At 33.7% G+C, this 24630-nt stretch overlaps 1 protein-coding gene across 3 annotated transcripts in view; it reads right to left on the reverse strand.

The window, feature by feature from the left end:
* ANKRD13C (ankyrin repeat domain 13C) overlaps positions 1-24630 on the reverse strand; it is a 103320-nt gene that overhangs the window by 27794 nt on the left and 50896 nt on the right. For all 3 annotated transcript variants that reach the window (XM_059137329.1, XM_059137330.1, XM_059137328.1), the window contains exons 6-9: positions 21014-21080; positions 16106-16250; positions 10964-11095; positions 7780-7941 (exon numbers count right to left, since the gene is read on the reverse strand). In XM_059137329.1, coding sequence (XP_058993312.1) covers positions 7780-7941; positions 10964-11095; positions 16106-16250; positions 21014-21080 — 506 coding nt within the window. The remainder of the gene's footprint in view (positions 1-7779; positions 7942-10963; positions 11096-16105; positions 16251-21013; positions 21081-24630) is intronic.

The following is a 24630-nucleotide window of genomic DNA, read 5'->3' on the forward strand; positions in this document are numbered from 1 at the left end:
AATTTTTAAAACTTGTGTGTTAATTTATATATATATGTATGTATGTGTGTATATATATATATATATATATATATCCTAAAAAGCTTACATAAGTTTAAAAGAACTACATTCCTAAAATTATCTACAAAATTCATTGAAATATTTCTCTTTTCCTTTAACACCCACTATTGAATATAATGAAACTGGTATCGGTTTCATGTTGATTTCCATGTATTAGCAAATTGTGTCTAAGAGGAAACACACAGACACACAAACAAAAAACCACACATATTATTTGTATCTTTTTTATGATTACATTTATCAATTCTATTTTGATGTTCTTTCATCCTACACCTTACCTGATTCAACCAAATCAAATTATATGTATAGATGAGTATCTGATAGAATTACTATTTTCTTTAAATTCTTCTAAAATTTATAATTGAATTCCAAAAAGATTCTCAAATGTAATTCTTCAGTTCTTCCCTATCAAAAGTCCAAATAATATATAATGAGATACATATTTTTTATTCTAAAATAACAAAAATGTAATCTTACAAGGATTATAGAATTAACAAATAGCAATATAACCACGGCTTTTAGTAATTCTTAAGAAATTACTTATGCCAGACTGAAAATTAGTATAATGATTTCCTAAAATTCACACATATAAAAAAAATCCCTTCAGGAAAAAAGCATGGCACCTAGTCTCAACACTTTTATCCAACATTATATTGGTGTTACTTCCCAGCATAATAAGGTAAGAAAAACAATGAAATGAAAAAGTAAACCTTTATGACTGGACATGATCATCTGTAGAAAATCCTAAGGAATCTACAAAAACTACATAATATATTAATTTAGCAATATGGATATGTCATATGTATTTCTATATACTATCAAGGAATGACTGGAAAATGAAATCTAAAAACATTACCACTTATGAAAGCACTAAAAAATACTACATGCTTGAGAGAGAAATTTAGTAAAATGTGAGTAAGACTTATATACTAAAAACTATAAAACACTTCTGAGATAAACTATAGATGATCTAAATAAATGTAGAGAATACACCAGGTTCATGAAACAGAAAATTCAGTATTTTTAAGATATCAAGCACTCTCACTTTAATTTACAAATTCAACACTACTCCAGTAAAAATTCCAGCAGGTTATTCAATGGAGGAAGGATGAACCTTTTCTTTTTTTAATGGCGCTAAATCAACTGGACATTCAAGGCAAAAAAATAAACCCTGACCATATATCACACCTTAAACAAAATTAATTCATGGACTTAAATGTAAAATGTAGAAATATAAGACTTCGATCAAAAACATACAGAAGATAATCTAAGGGACTTGGAGCTAAGCACAGACATGGTAGAAGTCATAAAACAAAAACTAATAAACTGGACCTCATCAAAATTAGACTTTTTCTCTTCAAAAGACCCATTTAATAGGATAAAAAAATTAGCTACAGAGTAGGGGAAAAAATACCTGCACACACACCTGACAAAGAATGAGTATCTAGAATATATAAAAAATTTTAAAAACTCAACAGTAAAGAAATAATCCAATTAGACAATGGGAAAAAGATAGGAAGAGACATTTTATCAGAGAGGATATAAATCTGTATATTTTACGGCAAATAAGCACATGAAGAGATGAGCACTGAAATATCATTGGCTATTAGGGAAATGCAATAAAACAATGAGATAGCACTACTCACTATCTGTTATATACTGAATGTTTATATTCCTCCAAAATTCATCTACTAAAACTCTAACTACTAATGTGATGGTGTTTGAGGTGGGGGCTTAAGGAGGTAATTAGATTTTTTTTTTAATATTTTGCCTTAGTTTTATTGAGATATAACTGACATATAACATTCTATGAGTTTATGGTGTACAACATGTTGATTTGATGCATTTATATATTGCAAAATGATTAGCACCACATCATTAGCTAAAACCTCCATCCAGTCACAAAACCACACACATATTTCTTCCTTTCATGGAATGCACACTATATTATTCCCTGTATTTCCAGTCTTCCCCTCGCTAGGAGGAAATTCAGAACTAAATGTAACACTCAGTTGTGACATTCACCTTGTGCCACAGCTCCTGCACTTTCTGCATACTCCTCAGCACTGCTTCTGGTTTTCCTTTTTTATTTTTCAAACATCTCTCTAAATGTGATCTTCATTACAGGCCTCCTCACCTCATGAAAATTAGATAGGCATAAATTATAAACAAGCATCAAGGCCCTCCTTTGACTATCAGCATCTAAGGCAGTAAAAAGAATAAAACACTCTGCAGAAGGGCTTCCTCTGGGCCACTGAGCTATTCTGCCACCTCCTCTGCCAAGTGTATGCTTATGGACTAGTATCATCCAATTTCCTAGGCCAAATATCTCTAAGATGATAGGGAACACAAAGATAGTGATGGCTGGGAAGTGTGACTCAGTATCACAACACCTACGCTGCACAGGGCTTCAAAGCAAAGCAAAATGAAACAAAAGAAACCTGGCAAAATCTTCTCTGTCCTAAGGAATTCAAAAGAGCTGACAAACACAGATGAAGCAAAAGCAGCTACTACAACATGCCAAGGGCTATCCCCAACATTCTCACTGGTAGGATCTTCCAACTATTCTCCCAGTTAACATTTTTTAAAATTTATACTCAATTAACTAATATATAATGTATCATTAGTTTCAGAGGTAGAATTCAGTGATTAATCTGTCTTAAATAATACCCATTGCTTATCATATCACAAATCTTCCTTGATGTCTATCACTCAAGTTACCCCAATCCCCCACCCCGCTCCCCTCCAGCAACCCTCAGTTTGTTTCATATGGTAGTCTCTTACGATTTGTCTCCCTCTCTAATTTCATATTTTCCCCTCCCTTCTGCTATGATCCTGCTTTGTTTCTTAAATTCCACATATGACTTGAGATCATATAATAAGTGTCTTTCTCTTTTCTCTGACTTATTTTACTTAGCATAATACCCTCTAGTACCATCTATATCATTGCAAATGGCAAGATATCTTTTTTTTTTTTTTGGATGGCTGACAAGTATTCCATTGTATATACATACTACATCTTCCTTATCCATTCATCTGTCAATGGATATCTGGGCTCTTTCCATAGTTTGGCTACTGTGGACATTGCTGCTATGAACATTGGGGTGCAGGTGCCCCTTCAGATCACTATATTTGTATCTTTGTGGTAAACCCCAAACCACAAAATCTTTGGAGTAGTGCAATTGCTGGGTTGCAGGGTAGCTCTGTTTTCAACTTTTTGAGGAACCTCCATTCGATTTTCCAGAGTGGCTGCACCAGCTTACATTCCACCAACAGTCTAAGAGGATTCACCCTTTTCCACATCCTCGCCAACATCTACCATTTCCTGACTTGTTAATTTTAGCCATTCTGACCAGTGTAAAGTGGTATCTCATTGTGGTTTGATTTGTATTTTCCCTGATGCCAAGTGACGTGGAGCCTTTTTTCATGTGTCTGTTGGCCATTTGTATCTTTTCTTTGGAGAAATGTCTATTCATATCTTCTGCCCATTTCTTAAGGGGATTCTTTGTTTTTTAGGTATTGAGTTTGGTAAGTTCTTCATAGATTTTGGATACTAGCCCTTTATCTGATAAGATATTTGCAAATATCTTCTCCTATTCTGTCAGTTGTCTTTTGGTTTTATCAACTGTTTCCTTTGCTGTGCATAAGGTTTTTATCTTGATCAAGTCCCAATAGTTCATTTTTGCCTTTGTTTCCCTTGCCTTTGGAGATGTGTCTAGCAAGAAGTTGCTGTGGCAGAGATCACAGAGGTTGCTGTGTTCTCTAGGATTTTGATGAATTCCTGTCTCACATTTAGGTCTTTCATCCATTTTGAGTCTATTTTTGTGGGAAATAATTAGTTTTAGATGAGGTCGTAAGGGCAAGACTCACATGATGGTATTTCTGTTCTTCTAAGATAAGGAGCGAACAGAGTGAACAGAGTGTTCTCCCCCACCTAAGAACACAGCAAGAAGTCAGCCATCTGTAAGTCAGTAAGAAAACCCATATCTGGAAAGCAAACAGGCCAGCATGCTTATGTTCTTGGTCTTTCCAGGCTCTAGAACTGTGAAAAATATATTCCCATGGTTTAAGCCATCCAGTTTCTGGTATTTTGTTATCCATATAAGAGCTAAGTAAGACACTATCATAAATAGTAAAATAAATAATAAAAAAATAATAAAAACCAAAAAAAGAATGGGTAAAATAAAAATTGTGACAATATCAAGTGTCAGAAAGGATGAAAGAAACAATCGTTCATACGCTGTTTCCAAGAATGGAAAATATAAAACATTCTGGCAGTTTCTCACAAAACTAAACATACGACCCAGCAACTATACTCTTAATTGTACTTGAACCTGAGTGCAGAACCCTCCCTTCACCCCCATCATCCCAACCCCAAGCCCAACCCCGGAAGCGAGGGATGTGAACTCTTCATTATGGAGGAAGTTCTGGATGGAACAGAGCAAAGACAGTATCTGGGCATTCTAGAGATGAGTATTGAAAAAGGACTTCAAAACCACCTACAATTGACCTCAGTCTGTACTTTTTAATTAATTCCTTCTTTCCAGTTATCTTAACTCAGACAAAACAAAAACAAAAACAGAAACAAAAAAACAAAAAAACAACAAAAAAAAAACCCTACAGGCAAAGGATACCTTGACAGAAACCTTGACAGAAACCCAGTAAGAACTGCCCCAACACCAGCAAGACCCTGCATGACTGACTCCAGGGCAATGATCAACCTGACCCTTACTGTCCAGCAGATGTACCCACATACCTTTGTTCCACATTTTCCTTACAAAAACCAGGAGTATTTTCAGCACTTTGCACAGTCTTCGAGACATCAGTTAGCTATCTTCCTAGTGTTGGCCTCACCAAAATAAAGTCTTTTCTTATTTCACCACCACTTGTCTGCCTTTGGATCTTGCCAATGGCAAGTGGCTAGCTGAACCTGGTCTGTTTGGGACCCCACAGAACAAATGCTCTTGCTTGGGCCAAATTACAGTCTGAATGGTACGCAGAGTAGACAAATCAGACAACTGGCATGAACTGTCTTCTAGAGCCACTAGGGCAGTGAGGCACACAGGGTCCTACAGCCCACTCCCCAAGGGTCCCTCTGCCCATTTACTCCTCAAGCACACACACAAGCAGCCAGCTTCATGCATTCCCAAAGAGCATTTATCCCAGAGAAATAAAGACTTACGTTCACACAAAAACCTGTATGTGAACATTTTTGGCAGCTTTATTCATAATAGCAAAACTGGAAACAACCCAAATGTCCTTCAACAGGTAATAGTTAACCAAACTATGGTACAATCATAACATGGATGACTACGCAGCAGTAAAACCAACAAACTATTGATTTACAACTGGGAAAAATTACCAGGGAATTAAGCTGAGTGGGGTGGGGGGGGGCAATCTCAAAGGGTTATACACAGTATTCTTGAAATGATAAAATTTTGAAAATGGAGAAATAGATTAATGGTTACCAGGGATAAAGGACAGGAAAGGCACAAAAAGCAAAAGGTATGCCTACACAAGGGGAATAGGAGGAATTTTATGGTGAGGGACACGTTTTATATCTTGACTATAAATGCAAATACCCTGTTATGCTATTATATTACTGTTTTGTAAAACGTTACCATTTGAGGAATTTGGGTGAGGTATATATGTAGAATCTCTGTATTATTTCTTATGACTATGTATGTGAACCTATAACTATCTCAAAATTAAAAGCTGAATTCAGAAAAATCAAGCAAACCTTTATGTAAAAACTGACTGATCTATATATTCAAAATCATCCTAATCAAAATCCTACCACGTTTTTCATCTTTTGTAGAAACTGATGAGCTGATTTTAAATATTCATGAAGAACTATACAGTTCAAAAGGCTATGCTTAACAGAGGAAATGTTTCCTTTGATTTCTGCGTAGAAATTAAAAGCTTAACGAGTAAATTTATTTCATATTATTTTGTTCTATTATATACTCAGTTGGAATTAAACTATGTTTTAAGTTCAAAGTTCAAAACTACTGCTGATTAAAATGCCATTTAAAGGCCCTATTAACAATTAGGTGCATCAGGTTATAATCTCTGCCCTAAAGGAAATCATGTTGCGTACTGTTAAGTTTAAATGTAGATAAATCGGACAACTGAAGACAAATGGCAAATGGCCCATGAAATTCTATTTTATAAAGTTTTATTTCTATGTATTCATCCCCAAATAGTTTATTGCCAAACTTAAACAAAGGCAGCAATAACTACCACCAAAACAAAACCATTTTTTAAAAAAACAAGTCCAATAAAATTTTAATCACAACGCAAGTCCAAATAAATGGACTTTTGTCTGGTCAATGATGGGAGAGAGTAGCAGCTTTGTTAAAGACTGAGCTCAGCATTCCCTCTCTCAGTTCATCTGCATTTCTATTTCCTGAGCATATCGTGTCCTATATCTCTTACTGATCAAGAGATCAGTAAATACCAGAAGTCTTCCTGAAAATGAAGGCCTGTAGTGCTCTATCCCAGGAAAAAGAAAAAGGCGTACAAAGAGGATCTGGCATGAGGGGACAGGATCACACTACACTGGCATAATCACAACTTTAACATTTAATAAGGATTCTTAGACATTTTATATCCTACACTTATTTAACTAAACTACAGCTGTTACACTAAACAAATGAACTTTCGAAACATTAAAATATTTTCCTGGCATGTACGGCATTACCATGCATTAGCTGGAACCTGGCATATTGTTCTGAAAAGTTTATCTATCCCTAAAACATAATTGGCACAATACCATAGGAAAGAAACTAAACATTCAAGGGATTCAAGCCTCCTTATAGTAACCTTTAATCTTTTTACTACTGTGACTCACATTTGACACTTCAAACCAGCACTCACACATATCCGTATTTATAAACACACACACCCCTAAAATATTATCTCATAAAGTAATGACCCATACTACATGTCATGTCTTCTGGTTTTACTCTAACATCTTCGTTGAGGTTCTAATTTTTTTTCTTTTTTAAAAAGGGTGGTCACAGCCCACTAAATTAGTGGGGTCTCTAAATTAAGAGGTCCCTATGCCACCTTTAATTTGTAAAACACTGCTATACCATTGTAATTAAATGTTAACATCTGGGAAATTTCGAAGAGTACTGAGGAATTCTTTGTACTTTTTTGTAAATCTAAAATCTAAAATTTTCAAAATAAAAAATAAATTTAATATCCCAGTGACGATGTCTCATATACCTTTGTATTTCCTAACTTCCCCTCCCCTTCCCCTACTGTCACACAATTTTTTGCAGATAGCATGTTCTTAATATACACATGCTACACAAAACTTATGGGAAGGTATAGATTAGAAATGACTTTATAAGGGGAGTAAATCTTTGGCTGGGTCTTCAAAGCAACACAAGATTTCAGTTGGTGAAGTAGGAAAAAGAAGATATGCGAAGGGACACGGATTAAAAATTAACACTTGGTTTCATGCTTATAAAACAATTTTTATCTATTAATTAAGACTCAAAGACCAATAATACATTAACGAAAAATTACCAAAGACCCTATTAAAGAAAAATAAAAGGTGACATATAGTAAAAAATAATAATAATAATAATAATAATTAATTAATTTAAAAAAAAAACTGTGAGTGTACTTAGTGTACTTATATAAATTAACTGAGTGCCAGGAATGAAGTCTTATTAGAACATTATAAATTAGAAGTAAACATTATACCTCAAAATTCTGTTCCATTATGTTTCCACCTTTACTCAAACTCTCCATAATGGCCTTATTTCGAAGAATATCTTCTTCACTAAGATGTTCTCTTCTTTTTCTTGATTCTAAAACAAGTCCATTCACCAGATAAAAGTCTGCCAAAAAGTTTCCTACTCTTTCCTAAAATGAAATTAAATAATCAAAATAATAAAATACTCAAATATTTCAAAATAATAAAATGAATTAAGTTTATCTTAGATTAAAAAGAAAGTTTCAAAGTAATATATACGTTTTTCCATAACATGTAACATTTAGGTGAAAATAAATACTCCCTTTGGTAACTGAGCTTATCAAATTATCTTACATATTCTATTAAATTGAAAAATATTTAAACTATACATTTCACATTTGTAAATGAAAATTTTAAACACACAAGATGTATGGTAGTAAATCTGCAAATGAATTAAATTTAAATAAAAATACCACATAGTATTCCTTTAGAATCTTTTCCCAAGTAGCACGAAGCTATCTGAAAACTTTTTTAGCTGATATTCAATCATGAGTAACAAGGAGGGGTCAGGGATAATTACTGTTCCCATTTTATAGATAGAAAAAAAAGTAGAATAAAAAGAAATACTCTAATTCACATAGGAATCCCTAGCACAACTAGAAACAATTACCTGCTCCAATACTCTATTCTCTAACAAGATCTAACTTCAAGTTACGGTTGCTAGCTGCTTTCAATAAAGAAGAGAGAACGACAGAATAGTCTTGCTCACCAATACAATTACAATTAAGTGTTTACGTTATGGATTGGGATAAGGAAATGCAAGTGATATAAATGGTATCAAGGAAACAGCTGTTATTTCCTTTCAATGAAGACCTCCTTCAACATTAACCTTCAACCTTTTTCAAACCCATGGGAGGTCAGTTTCAAACACCATGCTACAAAAACCATGATCAAAAGCTTACTGAAAACAAGCTTCCTATTTCTAACTACATGAAAATCACTTGGTCTCCATCTTACTGATGTTTTCTGGCATTCCAAAATTACATGTTTAGGGCTGTTTTCATGTCCATCTTGTTCATGGTGGCCTTCTTACCAATCATCAAAAAGTAAAGCATTCTGCACCTGTTTCTACCTATAAAATGGGAACCGTAAGTATTACTGACTCCCTCCTTACCTGTCAAAGATTTAAGAAGATCACCTAGACGCTGTTCAAGAGCTTTGAGCTGCTTAGCAGTAGCACTAGATGAATAGCAGCTTCAATTTTTATCTTCTCTTGAGGTGATCCTTCTAATGCTGTCCAGAAGAACAGAGTACAAATAAGACTTCAAGCCAACAAATGGATGCAGTGTGGGAGCTTACAACTGGTAATCCTATACTATTTGCTGCCAAATATGTTTTGAAAATAAAGTTCATGAACCTACATCTAATAGTGAGAATTTATCTGTGGTTGAGAAATTCTCAGGAGGTAATTCTCAGTTTTTGAAATCTTATAATGAAAGAGAATTTATTAAAAGTAAATCATCATATCAATAAAAATTTTAAGTATATACATTTCATAATCCAACCATTCCACTTTTTGCTATCCTTAAGAGACAATGCAAGGCCATATATATGGATGGTAAATGCAATATGACTTGTAATAGCAGAAAACTGGGCACAATTGTGTGTCATTTATCACAATGTCCATAAATAAGAGACTAGATAAATACACTACAATATATCCATGCAATGGAATACTATGCAGTTGCCAAAAGGAATGACGTGATATTACTGATAAGAAAAAATTTTCTAAACCTACTAAAGAGTGAAGAAAAAAGCTACAAAACAACACAATATAACACTAGAAAAAATAAATATCAACAACTAAAGATACATATTACTATGGATACATATTTATGTATGCAGAGAATAAAAAATGATCTAGAGGATATACAAATGCATAATTCTCTACAAAGTACTCTGGGGACTGAGTTAGTAATAAGCAATCTTTTCATGTTTTTGTATAAGGTTGTGTGGTGATTAATTTTGTATAAATTTAACTAGACTATGGTGCCCAGTTGTCTGGTCTAACACTGCCTAGATTTTACTGTGGAGGGTTTTTTTGTGGGGTTTTTTTTATTATTTGTTTTTTGTTTTTTGTGTGTAATTAAACCCCTCCCACCTTCTTTCTCTATATCCAAATCTTTGTATATAGGTAGGTACACATGTATCTACATGTAGAGATATAGAGATATAGAAAGAGAGTGATCTCCTACCAATTTCCTCCTCAGGGAACCCTAATAAAACCTATTTTGCTTTTCCAGTAAGAATATATTCATTTCTACTCTATGTAATAAAACATAATTTTTAAAACCCAACTGTTGAAAGCAGTAGATCTTGCCCTCACCTATGTGATTTCTTCTTTTTTTTTTTTTTTTTAAGATTTTTCTTTTAAGTAATCTCTACATTCAGTGTGGGATTTGAACTCCTAAGCCTAAGATCAAGAGTTGCATGCTCCACTGACCGAGCTAACCAGTTGCCTCTGTGATGACTTATTAATTGTATTTAAAACTTTATAAAATGCTTCTCTTAGATCTATTTAAAAATTTTTAAATATATTTTGAATAGCCTTATATAACCTCTTGCTGGCAGATGAAATGGGAATTATGGAAAGAATTTATAATTCACAAATGAGGGAACCTCCATGGAAATTTAATTTAATGACTGTTATAGAAATGAAAGCTTATTTATTTTTTTAGAAACATAAGCTTATTTAATTCCAGTCATACGAATGGAATACTGAGAAACGGATACTGAGTGAGTAAATAGTTTTAAATATGTAAAAGTCTAAAAGTAGAAAAAAGAAAGGTTCGGGGAAACGAATTCAAAAGTGTATCCCTCTTTGTGGTCTTAAGGAATAAAAGCATTAGAAAGGTAATGGAACCATGTTTCCCTGTGAATAACAAGGCAGCTGACAGCAAGAATGTTTCTCAACAAAAGTCAAATGAGCTAAACTTTCTCTCCTTGATTCTATAAGAATATCTTCTAACTCTGTAAACAACCATTATAATTCCCTATCTGGATTAAGGAGGAGGGAATAAACCATTGGGAGACAATTCAGTAAGCTACTTCTTCCACATTTCCACCACGTCATTTTGGTAACATGAAATACTGGGCAATTTTTAAAGTTGAAAAATCAAGATTTACACATACTGTTTTATCTTCCCGAAAAAGCCATCCTGTTTGGGCACGCGTGAAAGAAATTGATTTGGTTGATAAAGTTGCAGAGTAAATATCACTACTCATTAAAATGTCAACCTCTTCTTCTGTTTCCATCTCTGATTCCTGCAGTGGGGGTATAAGTTAAATATAAGAATCTAGGTTTCCAAAGGTTATTAGTACTACATATGAAAATATCAACAATTAAATGTTACAGATTTTAAAACCAAAAAGGACAGATTCTAAAAAATGTTAAGTCTTAATCTAAAAACCAATTATAGAAGTTTTAACTCTATATCTCTAAATGAACTAGAATTATGGCTAATTATAAATCTGTAAATATGGGGCACATAAAATACAGTACTCTTATATTATTAAAGATAGGTCATGGAAACAATACTGGGTTACTGATTACAGAAATATAGAGTATGTAGAGCAATTTTAAAAGATTAAGTTGAGAGGTCTGAGACAAAATTCCCTTATCCAGATTTTCTTCAAATATAGATCAATCTTACTTTAACTCTTTTTCCTCCAAAGACCCACCACTATCATTTGAGCCTTCCTTTCCCAATAACTGTAAGTGGAAGGAATGGAAGGAGAAAGGACGAGAAAGAGAGGAGAGAAGGAAAGAAGAAAAGCGATCCTCTCTATATTCCTTATAGCAAGAAAGGGAACCCAAAAATTAAAAACCATAGTTTCAAAACATAATAATTAGTCTTGTTTCTGGTTTATCCTCTAAATATTTCCCAGTGCTGATATATAATAACTGATTAATAATTATTTTTTTAAGTGAGAAAAAAAGGTTTGTGCTTGCTTCAGAGATAGAAGACTAAATGATCAGGTAAATGAGTAGGTATAAAATGAGGTTCTATTCTCTAATAGGCCAAGAAGAGAATCTCTGATACTTAGGACTACAGTGTCCTAAGGGGAAAGAAGGAGAAAAAAGCCATAAACTAGAGAAGTGACTAGGGAATAAGATATGATTAGAGGCTCTATTTCCCCTATCTCCAGATTTCTAGCTTCCCAAGAGGCCCATTTTCTATTCTTAACCACCAAACTTCACCCAGATATAATCTATTTCTGAACTTATAAGTCAATAGAAAAAAAAAAACAAAAACAAAAACAAAACCACAGCAATACCCTGGGACTGGAACAGGGCCATTTCCTTCACCCTTACAAGTGAAGAATGAAAAATCCTGACATTAATGCTAAAGCTGTAAGAGGTGAAAATGTAGCTCCAATAACCAAACTAACTCTGAACACAGTTTTCTAAAGAAAAACTTTAGCTGGCATAGGTATAGAACTATCAGGCATTATGTTTCAAATATATTCTAAATCAATTAGGATTTCATGTATTAGCTTCAGAACAATACTATATACAACACTGTCTATGAAGAAATTTGCCTTAAGTTTCAAAAACGCTCTTTTTAAATAAACTTTTGCAACAGAACTCTTCTAAAAATCATAGACAGGCCATCTCCTAACCACATCATTGAAAAAGATCAATCATTAATAACATTTGTTAAAGAAACATTTATTGAACAGTTATTATTTACGTATATATATTAGAATAAACAATAACTATTCCCTGCCTTGAGGACTGATGCTCAAAATCAAGCTTTTCTATATTTTTTTAGGTATAAAACACACACACACATACACCCTAAATACCAATCCTTTCATAATTCCATTGCTACTTTAAGATTAGCTAATATTTACACTAGTAGCCTTACTCTCTGGCTTCTATTTCAATGCCATGCTTCTAGCTCACTTGTTGCCTAGTAGCTAACCTATTGTCTTTAATATGCAAGAGGTCAAATTATTTAATAAATTATCCAAGAGTCTAGAATAAAGGCTGGTGAACTATGGCCAGTAGGCAAAATCCAGTGTACTACCTGTGTTTACAAATAAATTGGAGTATAGCCACACTCATTCATTGAAATACTCTCTATACCTATTTTTAGGTTACTAAAAGCAGAGTTGAGTAGTTGTGACAGAGACCATCTGGCCCAAAATATATATATAAATATCTAACATATTTACTCTTTCTCCCTTTACAGAAAGTGTTTGACAAACTCCAGCCTGGAATGTATTGATGCACTATATTAGGTACCAGAGAATACAACTAAAGGAACCATGGGGAGCAGAGGAAGAATGCCACATAAATGAATATAGCATTAGAAGCACTATAGTACCAGATTCAGTAGGAGCATGAAGAAAATAATGGTCACCTGGCAAAGGAGGAAGTAACACTAAGTAGATGCCCCAAAAGTATGAAGTACAAGAAGAAGAGCATTCCAGGAGGTGGAAACAATGTGAACAAAGGAATGAGGCTCTAAATGGCATAGCACATCTGAAAAACTGCAAAGAGCTCAGTATGAGGGTATCTAAGATAGTAAAATAAAATCAGGCTGGAAAAATAAGCAAAAGTCAGGTCACAGAGGGTTCCAGGTCATGTGAAGGAATTTGGATTTCATTCTTTAGGAAACAGGGATCTTTTAAAGTATCATTAAAGAAGGCAGGTTTCAGGAAGTTGCTTTCAATGTTCAATCTATCTCCAATATATGGGATGATTTAGAAGCAGACAAGAAGGGGACCAGGATAGTCATGTTTTGTTTTGTTTTGGTTTGGTTTTTTATAACTCTTTTTTTTAAAGATTTTATTTATTTATTTGACAGAGAGAGATCACAAGTAGACAGAGAGGCAGGCAGAGAGAGAGGGGGAAGCAGGCTTCCTGCTGAGCAGAGAGCCCGATGCGGGACTCAATCCCAAGACCCTGAGATCATGACCCGAGCCGACCCACTGAGCCACCCAGGTGCCCGATAGTCATGTTTTTGATGACCATTTTGTAACGGTCCGGTTGAGAGATAATGAATATCTGAATTGTGGCAGTAATGGTATGATTAAAAAGAGGTAATTATAAGACATTAGGGAGACAGAAAGGACCACACTTGTTCTCTAATTAGGAAACATGGAATACAAGAAATATTTCAAAAATAACTCACAGTCTCCTGACTGAATAGAGAATGATGTCATTCATCAAATGAAGGACAATGGGAGAGAGGGCAGGTTTGGAGTTTAGAGGGGAAAAAAGAGAATTAAGTTTTAGATGAGCTGAATTTTGAGGTACCTGATATCCATTAGGAACTTACATAGATAGATCTCCACTGAGAGATCTATCATCAACCCGTGGTAGGTGGCTCAAGATGTAGGAATAGACGAGATTATTCTGACGGTTTGTCAAAATGAGAACCACATTGAGGGGACACCAATATTCAAGAGGTGGCAGAGAAAAAGGAACAGGCAACAAAGAATAAGAAGAGAAGGGAAAAGATCGCTTGATCAAAGTCAAATCGTAAGGAAATTATAATTTTAAGAACTAAGTTTCCAATAATAGACCAAGAAGTCTGATAAAGACAGGATTGAAGTAAGTACATTGATTTTAGCAAATGACTCAAAACTAACATCATCTAAAACCTCAAACATATACATTCCAGATCTTCCAGTTCTATCACTGGCACCACTATCATTCCACTCTTCAAGGCAGAAGCACTATACTTACCCTTAAATCTTTCTAATTCTTAATTTACTACATTCAAACTAGTACCAAATCACAATCTTTCATTCTAGTTTTTTTAGGTGTTCACTGTATAATCCTAGTCAAGAGCCTTATCACTTCTCAACTGTAGAACTGTAAAAAAATAAAAACTTCCATAAATTCCCTACCTCTAATCTCCCTATTTTCCCAACCCATCTTACATACTAGTTGTGTGAACTTGAAGATGTCATTTAACACCTATAAGCCTCAATTTTCTAATCTGTAAAATGGAGATAATAAAATTATTTGCTCTGATAGATTAAAGATTTAATGAAAAAATCTGTAAAGCACTTAAATTACTTGAGGAGCCATGATTCTCTATTGCCAACTACAGCAGATTCTTTTATCTTATCTGGCTTTTAAAGCCTTCCACAAACCACATGCCCACTCTCAGTAACAGAAACCTTCACCACAGTCAGACCTCTTTTCTGTTTGTCAAACATACCATTCTCATTCCCACTTCCCTGACTTTATTCATCCTGTTTCCTCCACAAGGAATACCTTCTTTTTCTTCTCCTCTTCCAATCTAAATCTTCATTGCTCACTGCCAGTTAGGAAAGTATTTAGTAGTATACATACAATGTAATTAAAGTCTCATCAATAGGCATGGTAGTAGGAGGAGGGTCTAAAATAAGAGATATTAAGGAAGAAGCCACAGGATGTGGTGAATGACTATGTAGGGAAATGAAATGTTGAAAAACAAAACCAAAAGAAAAGCAGGGTGCCTGGTTGGCTCAGTCAGTTAAGCATCTGACTCTTGATCTCAGCTCAGTCTCAATCTCAGGGTCATGAGTTCAAGCCCCGTGTTAGGTACCAGGAAAGAGAAGAGAAGGGAGGAGAAGAAAGAAGAGAAAAGAACAGCAACAGTGGTAAAATAAAATGTTGATTTAAAAACATTTTTAAGGCTATCTATGATGTATAGATACAGGAAAAACTTTTTCTTTGGTTTATAGCAGGGCATTCAGGGAAAAAAGGATGAAGATAAACGTGTATATGATTTTTCAGTGGTTGCTATACAGGCAATACCAATGGGGAGATAACGACTTAACAGAAGGAAGATATTTTTGTATTTTAAGAGGGAGAAGATAAAGCAGCCAAAAAGTTAAGGACAGTAAAAGAGTAAAAAAAGAGTACAGACGGACAGCCAAAAGAGATGTTGCTACTAAGGGGATGGAGATGGTCAGGAAGATTAAAAGAAGCTAAGGTAGCAAGATAATAAATGGTAAAAGGGCTGGCACAGGTGCAACAAATCAGAGCTACAAATGAGAACTAAAAGAAGTTGGAGTTCATTTAACTAGAAGATCATCAGTGAATTATGAGCAAATGGTCTCAATGGAAGGTCAGGATGAAGATCTGAATATTAAAAAACAAACAAACAAAAAAACCTTAAAGATATTAGTAAAGAAATGAAAGCACTGGGAATGAACCATCTCACCTATACTTTATGACTTTTAAAACAATTACATTGACGTTTGGTTGCATACATACGTATTTTTAAAAATCCATTTAGAGAAATACTGACAAGATGACATGCTCACCTCATGGTGTATTCGCTGATAAACTTTTTGTTCATTGTCTAATACTACAAAAGATTCAGAGGGTGCCGCATCCCCATTGAAAATGAAGCTTAAATCCCCTCGTTGGCACTTCATGTCAGTAAAGTCTATGAGAGTAGTGTCAAGCCTGTGAAAGACGGATAGATGAGAAACCTGACAAATAAAATTTTGATAAAACTCTATGATAATTAAACAAGCTTTGTTGCTTGTTTAATTGATGCTAACACCATATTTCAAAGTCAAACTTATAGTAAAAAGTTAAAGTATTTTATTTAAAAACACTGAAAGAATATTTAAATGTATAAATTTTATAGAAAGAATATTTCTATAGAAAGAATATTTAAATGTATAAATATGTAAATGTATAAATTAAATTTTTCCTATGTTTAATTTCCTGAGTATATACTTTATTATTTAAACAAGAAAAAGATTGTTTCTACATTGGTCAAATATTTCCATAACTATACCTTGTTCCCTACCATTGCTCTTGCTGCAGCTACTCCATAAAAGTTACTTCAACTGTGAAGGGCATTAATGGAAAGCTGACTTGTCTAACATTCTTTGATCCCAACAAAACCATGTTGCTAGTTCATGAGAGTATATAGGAAGGGTACATACAGCAATAGATGGACCACATTCTCAGATTAAGGACCATGTGTCCAGTCTTGCTCTTTTGATCTACATCTATGCCTTAAGCCTAGCCATCTAATACCAAACCTGGTTTCATTCTTCAACTAGATAAATCATTTAACTTATTCCAAATTCTTGTCCTTTCTGTTTCACTTCCCAGGTTCAGATTAGCAGTCTCTTTCCCATCATTCCATAGCCTAAAAACCTTATGGATCATTTATGTGCCGAAGATTCATGGACTCACAAACTTGTGTATTTATCACACTCCTTGGTAACTAAGACCTGGCATGGTCTAGGCCCAACGGATTGGTCTCACATAAATCCCACAAACCACGGTATGTTGAAATTCCAGAATATACTAGAATGGAAAAGTTCACAAGTCCCCCAAAGTGCTTCAATCTTTCACTAGGCTTTGTAGATCACATTAGGATCTCTCTTACCGGCTAAAACACAGTACTTAATCGAAAAAATGGGTACTTAAAACACAGTACTTAATCTAAAAAATGGGTTGACACAGCTGTTAAGAGGTGCTGATTATACCGTAGCTACTGAGTTTCTAAGAATTCATTACTTCATTTAAGTTATTCAATTCTCATTCCAGGCAAAGGGAATAAGCATTCTTGTTTTCCCTACACAGAAAAATCTGAGAACTGGAAAATATCTTAGATGCTGCTTCAAAAGAGTATCTGCGGTTACATATAAGTTTATCAACAAAATTACTACCTTTTAAAAGTGAAGATGATATAATAATTTTGCTAGGGTAACAGGGAGGAACCAAAAGCAAAGAGGGAAGTATGGTTACCTTATATACAAGGCTCTCCTTTCTAAACCATATAAAATGTATACACCCCCACAGAATAAAATCAAGAAACCCTAAAAAAAAAAAAAAGCAAGTCACAAACTTCTAAAGGGGTGACTCCTGCCTGCTGCTTTATTGCTGAATTCTAGCTCCTGCTCCACCTCCAGGGGCCTGCTATTGTACTACTAGTGCCTGTACTACTAAATATACCCTGTTACTACCTGTATATGTGGCATAAGAAAAAATAATGACAGCAAAAGAGGCTCATCCCCTACCTCTGTAAGATGTAAGCTACTTATAATATCAAAAAGGAAAAGATCAGGGGCACTGGGGTGGCTCAGTGGGTTAAGCCTCTGCCTTCAGCTCAGGTCATAATCCCAGGGTTCTGGGATTGAGGCCCGCATCGGGCTCTCTGCTCAGCGGGAAGTCTGCTTCTTCCCCCTCCAACGCCTGCCTCTCTGCCTACTTGTGATCTCTGTCTGTCAAATAAATAAATAAAATCTTAAAAAAAAAAAAAAAAGAAAAGATCATTTTATATAAGTGGTCTATTTGGACTTCAAACTTCTACCAGGGAACTCCACACCCCACATAAAAGAGGGAATGAAACAGAACAATCTCCTGCTTCCATTTCCTTCTTGCCTAAACTGGATGAAAGCAGTAGTGGGTTGGAAGGAATGGAGATACAAGGAAGGGGTAGAGATAAGAACAGTGAAGGAAGAGATGCACAGAGAGGAACAGGAAGACAGACAGACATGGTGACATTTGAAACCTTAGATGTAGCCATACATAAAATTACTCATAGCCAATTTTTATTTGTGTTTTTATCATTTGCAATTACAAGGAGACTGCCCAGTACATTTTCTGGAATATCCCTGACATACTAGATGGCCTACTGTATTACACATGCCTCATAAGGATATAATTACCATGATGGCATTTTAATGTATTAACTATTCCTTGCTTTAAACATTTGAGTCTAAATATTTTTAATTTTTGCCATGTGATTAGCCATGAAAAAAAAATTATATAACTGCAAAAATCTGAATAGAAAATGTTAAAAGAAAAACCCAGAAAACATTCTTTTTGAGATAAAAGCTTGAAAAATGCCAAGTAACAATGAAAAAGAATATAGAGCCTTCTCTTGAGACAGGAAAAGTGTGAGAAGAGGCAAAGTTTGGCCTGATCATTTCAGTCAGTGGTTACAGAATGCCTCATAATTATTAACAGTGAAAATGTTTACTAATATTCTCAAAAATAAAGTTACTCATACTTTCCTATTTCCACTCCTTGACACCAGAGAAGATATTTTAAATGATCACATGGTTGTCATGAAACACAAGTAAACTTTAAAGATTTCTTTGAACACAGTTTAAAATTCAGTTTCATTTGAAGTGATGTTTAAAAAAAAAAAAACTATCTCATGATGTTTACATTTGAAAGTTATTTAATCTTAATGGTTTTTTTTTTATTAGGTTCCTCTCATCTATGCAAAAAAAACCCTTTGTCATACATCCTAAAACCCAGTCTTTCCATTAATTTGGTAAACTTGGTAATGAGAGCTTTAGAACCTATCACTTATCTCCTTCATCCTCAGTTGGTTGTAAGCCCCAGGACTGAGCATCTTGATAAATTATAGTAGCTTCCTCTTAATCTTTATTACTCTATATTCTCTGGCACTATTATTTCATTGTCTTTATTTATTATGTAATATGCATATCATTTACTTATAAAATTCATATATAAATGTGAAATAATTTTTTAAAAGAAGCTCCTTTTATCCTACATTTAAGACTCAGAACTAAAACTAACCTTTTTAAAAGTAGCATATGGAAAATAATAATGTTCTCCCAAATTATCTACTACCTTTGGCAAGCACCTAAACATTGTTAAAATGATGAATAATTTTTGATAAAAATCATAATATAATGTTAATAGGCTGTGAAATAAATCTACATCATTATCAAATCCTTTCCTAGTTTTTCTTCTATTTTTCTGTATTTTGCAAGATTTCTATACGGACTATGAATTTAACGTACCTAAGTACTTCCATAATTAGAAACATCTGAAGAGGTTGTTTTTAAAAACAAAAACCAGAAATATCCACCTGAATCAAATTCGACTGCTTGAGGACAATTACCGTAGAACTTACTTTCAACTAAAGATTATCTCTTCACTGTAATTTAATATAACTTTTAATAAATCTCAGAGCTGACCTTCTAAAATTTCTACCTTGTGACATGGTGATAACGAATAGGAAGTCAAAGGTCCTGACCCAGCCATTAATTCACAATATGCTCTTATAAAAATCACTTCACCTCTCTGAATTTTCTCATCTATAAAACGAAAAGTTTTGGGGGCACGTGGGTGACTCAGGCATTAAGCTCTGCCTTCCACTCCTTCTCTCTCTCCCACTCCCCCAGCTTGTGTTTCCTCTCTTGCTGTGTCTCTCTCTGTCAGATAAATAAATAAAATCCTTAAAAATAATAATACTAAAACAAAGAGTTTTTATGAGATAGTCTCAAGATATTTCCAGTTCTAGACCTTTACATGTCCAAATTAATATTCTGGAGACATGGAGAGACACAGATTTACAAAATTACTGACATATATATATATTTATTATAAATACACACACATATATATATATATAAGTTGGCATATTCATTAGTATTATATACATCTTACATATGTAATTTATAAAGAGACCTGTATTTTTTTAAAAGATTTTATTTCATTATTTGACAGAGACACAGTGAAAGAGGGAACACAAGCAAGGGGAGGGGGAAAGGGAAAAAGCAGGCTTCCTGCTGAGCAGGGAGCCCAACGTGGGGCTCAATCCCAGTACCCTGGGATCATGACCCAAGCCGAAGGCAGATGCTTAACTACTGAACCACCCAAGCGCCCCTAAATATACCTATATTAATATAAAGTTTAAGATATAAGTAATGATAAAACTAAAATGAGTAAAATAAATACCATCAGACCCAAAAATCAATCTTAACTTTAAAAAGAAGAAGAAGAAAATTAAAATTAGCCTTAAAGTGTTCCCTGGAAGGACAGATGATCAAATAGTGCATGGATAGGCAGAGGAGGGAGGGGTATGAGAGGGATTGTGAAAAAAGAACAAGAGTTGGGTGCTCCTTATGTGTGTCCCTATTCCTTATAAAGTCAGGATCAGAGAGATAACCACCTTAGATCTTCCCATTTTAAGATATTCATGATCCTCACTCTATTTGCCTCCTAGATAGTCTGCAGTTGAATAGGAATAGTTGATTTAGTCAAGATTTTATCTTTGGTTTCTTCTCTGTATGATGTCTCAAATAAGATAATATACTGTGAATATATTACAGCATGTTTAAGTTATTAAATACTACATCCAAATGTAACCTATTAATATAGAAAGAAAACCTTTCTCTAAATCTCAATTTTCTGTTACTCAGAAAAATATCAAATCACCTTACCTGATATTGATACCTTGTTTGTATATTTTACATGCATCAGAAGGCAGAATACGGGAAAGTAAAGGCACTGTATTTTTAAAAAGAAAAGATAAAAGATAACTACCTAGTTTTGAGACATTACAAATTTCTTAATTAGAAAAAGAGTAACTTAAACATTTTATTAGTTCACTAAAATTGTAATAATTTCCTTTAAAATAGTATTTTCCACTTAAAAATAATATATAAAGCAATTCTGAGCAACTTCAAAAATCTACAATTTAATTGGAATTGTTATATAGTTCACCACTCTGCCCACCTACCCACCCACAAACACACAAATAGCAGAGTCAATACAGTGTCACTCTTGGGTTCATATTGAAGGACATTATTACAGATGAGGAAACAGTGCCCTGTGACAACCAAACTATCCTGAATGGGTAACTTGATGAACCTGGATCCTTCCTAATCCTTTAAATACAACCTCATTAAATAGTAGAAAAGCAATGCGTATTTTAAAACACAGACATTTTTAGAGCTAAATAGTCTAATTTGAGGTTGAATTACAAATATGTGATCTTGGTTACTTAAGCTTACTGCACCTTAGTTTCAAAATCTGTAAAACAGAATCATACATTTACCTACAGATTTCTACATCCAGTATTGTTCATATTCATATCACAAGCATATTCTGATATTTTTATTATTTATTAACTGCTACGTTTTGGGAAATAGTTATTCTTTGGATAAATAAATCTATATACAGGCTATACTAAGCTACCACATACAAAAGAAGAAAAAACCAAAATGTGAAGTTCAAAATACTTGAAATCAAGATCACATCACATATACATATGTATATAAGAATGTGTGTGTACAAGATATACTACATGCATATTTTACAAAAATTCAGCATTTTAAAAATGAATGATAAATCAACCTCAGTTAAAAAGAAACAAAATTTTCAGAGAAATTAAAGGTTAATTTTTTAGTTAACTTTTTAAAAAGCATCATTATTTTCTAATTAACATAAAACATATATCAATGTCTTTTTTAAATTCTTAGAGGTCATATAATTCATGATTTTCAGCATTAAAGATAATTTTCTAGACATTTCATTATACAAAAATAAGTTACTGCCCAAAGGGAATATCAACTAAGAGTTACCCTAGTCAGAGAATATAAGTCATTTTCTTTTCTTTTCTTTTCTTTTTTTTTAGTTTCAGAGGTAGAATTTAGTCATTTATCAGTTGCATATAACACCTAGCATTTATTACATCAAGTGCCCTCCTTAATACCCATCACCCAATTATCCCTTCCCCATACCCAACTCCCTTCTAGCAACCCTCAATTTATTTCCTTGAGTTCAGTGTCTCCCTCTCAATTATTATCTTATTTTTCCTTCCCTTCCCCTATATTTTGTTTCTTAAATTCCGTATATGAGTGAAATCATATGGTATGTGTCTTTCTCTAACTGACTAGTTTCGCTTAGCACAATACCCTCTAGCAGTTCCATTCATGTCATTGCAAATGCCAAGGTTTCCTTCTTTTTGATGACTCAGTAACCATTATGATAAAAATCTTTCCTCATATGAAACAACAGAAGTTGAGAATAGCAATAATAGCATTTATCTTAAATAAATGATCAAAGCTCTTCTTTAATGCTCCTTAATCAAGATCCAGTTTTTCTGTCCTTAAGTGTTTAGTAAAGCGTGAAAAAGATAATTAAAGATAGTATCCTAATTTGTGAATTTAACTTAATTTATTGCATCTTTTGAAGTAGTATGGTAACCTATGGTAACAAAACAAAATTTAGAATTATGTATCAATACTTATTTATCAAAAATCAGAAACACAGGAACAGACAAATAGAGACAAAATAAATTGAGGAATTGAGAAGCAAAAGCTAATAAAAAGGGGAAAAGGAACATCATAGACAAAAAAAAAAAGATTCCTGCTAGCTTTTAATACATTCCAAAAATGGAGCAATTTGCATTTTCCCAATTCTGTGATGACTTTTTTCCTCCCTCAAATAAACTGAACAATTGAGGTCTCTTTATCTTAAGCTATCTCAGCATAATCTGAGAGTTTAACATAGCACTCCAAAGGTAGCATAATTCACTGAACTGAAAAAAGAAGAATCTCTACATTTTAATTTTGGATTTGTTTTTCCTTTTCAACACTTCCTTTTGATTCAGGGTCTTTTCTGGTTCCATACAAATTTTAAGATTGTTTGTTCCAGCACTTTGAAAAATGCTCTTGGTATTTTAATCGGGATGGCAATGAAAGTATAGATTGCTCTGGGAGGCACAGATATTTTAACAATGTTTATTCTTACAACCCATGAGCATGCAATGTTTTTCCATCTTTCTGTATCTTCTTCTATTTCCTTCATGAGTGTTTTGTAGTTCCTAGATCCTTGTACTCTTTGGTTAGGTTTATTCCAAGATACCTTATGGGTTTTGGTGCTATTGGTGCTACTGTATACGGAATCGATTTTCTAATTTCTCTTTCTACAGTGACATTGTTAGTGTATAGGAAAGCAACTGATTTCTACGCATTGATTTTGTATCCTGCCACATTACTGAATTGCTCTATGAGTTCTAGTAATTTGGGGATGGAATCGTTTGGGTTTTCCACATAAAGTATCATATCATCTGTGAAAATAAAGAGTTTAACTTCTTCTTTGCCAATCTGAATACATTTTATTTCTTTCTGTTGTCTGATTGCTGTGCCGATGAGTATTAACGAGGGCAAAGACTGCATGGAGAACCAGGTGTTATACGCAATGAATCATGGAACACGACATCAAAAACTAATGAGGTACTGTATGGTGACTAACATAACATTAAAAAAAAAAAAAAAAAAGGTTTTCCTGTCATTTATACCTTGATCTTAAGAATAGTTTCTAAACCTAGTATTTTCCATCTACAATATCTACAACACACAAATAATAGTCTCAAATACAGAAAGGATACTCTGTAGATTATGAAATAAAGAAACTTCTAAAACATTAGTTTTTCTTTGTAACTGTGCTATATACACAGACCTAAATTTGAAGTCATGATTATTACAATGCTATTAATTATTTAATGTTTTGCAGTAGGTATAAAAAGGGCTTCCTTCAAAAACATAGTTTCATTTCTTCCACACCAAAATAAAAGTTTGCAGTATCTGTGGTAGTTATTAACCTCATTTAAAAATGAAGACACTTGGGATAGATACGTGATTTGCCACATCAGATAGCAGCCAGCACTTCTGAGTCTGATTTAAAGCTTTTCTATACCTAAAATCCTAAGCTGGAATAGTTTAGTTTACTTGCTATTAACCAAGTCTGAAGCAATTTTCAGTCAAACACTAGATATAACAGTATGAAAAAGGGTGGGCATGCTCCACTACCTGTAATTAAACCTAATCCTGGATCTCAGTATTTCCTAACTTTCCCTTATTTCTAAGTTGCTCTTTTATTTTTTTAATATCAGAGTTTTTTTTTAAGTGTCATATTTAAGTAGCATTTTATGTTTGCAAAGGGAATTTATAAATTCTTCTTCTTTTTTTTTTTTTTTTTTTAAGTAGGCTCCATGACCAAAACATGGGGCTTGAACTCACAACCCTGAGATCAAGAGCTATATGTTCTACCA

The sequence above is a fragment of the Mustela lutreola genome, chromosome 10, assembly GCF_030435805.1.
Source record: "Mustela lutreola isolate mMusLut2 chromosome 10, mMusLut2.pri, whole genome shotgun sequence".
Taxonomy (NCBI): domain Eukaryota; kingdom Metazoa; phylum Chordata; class Mammalia; order Carnivora; family Mustelidae; genus Mustela; species Mustela lutreola.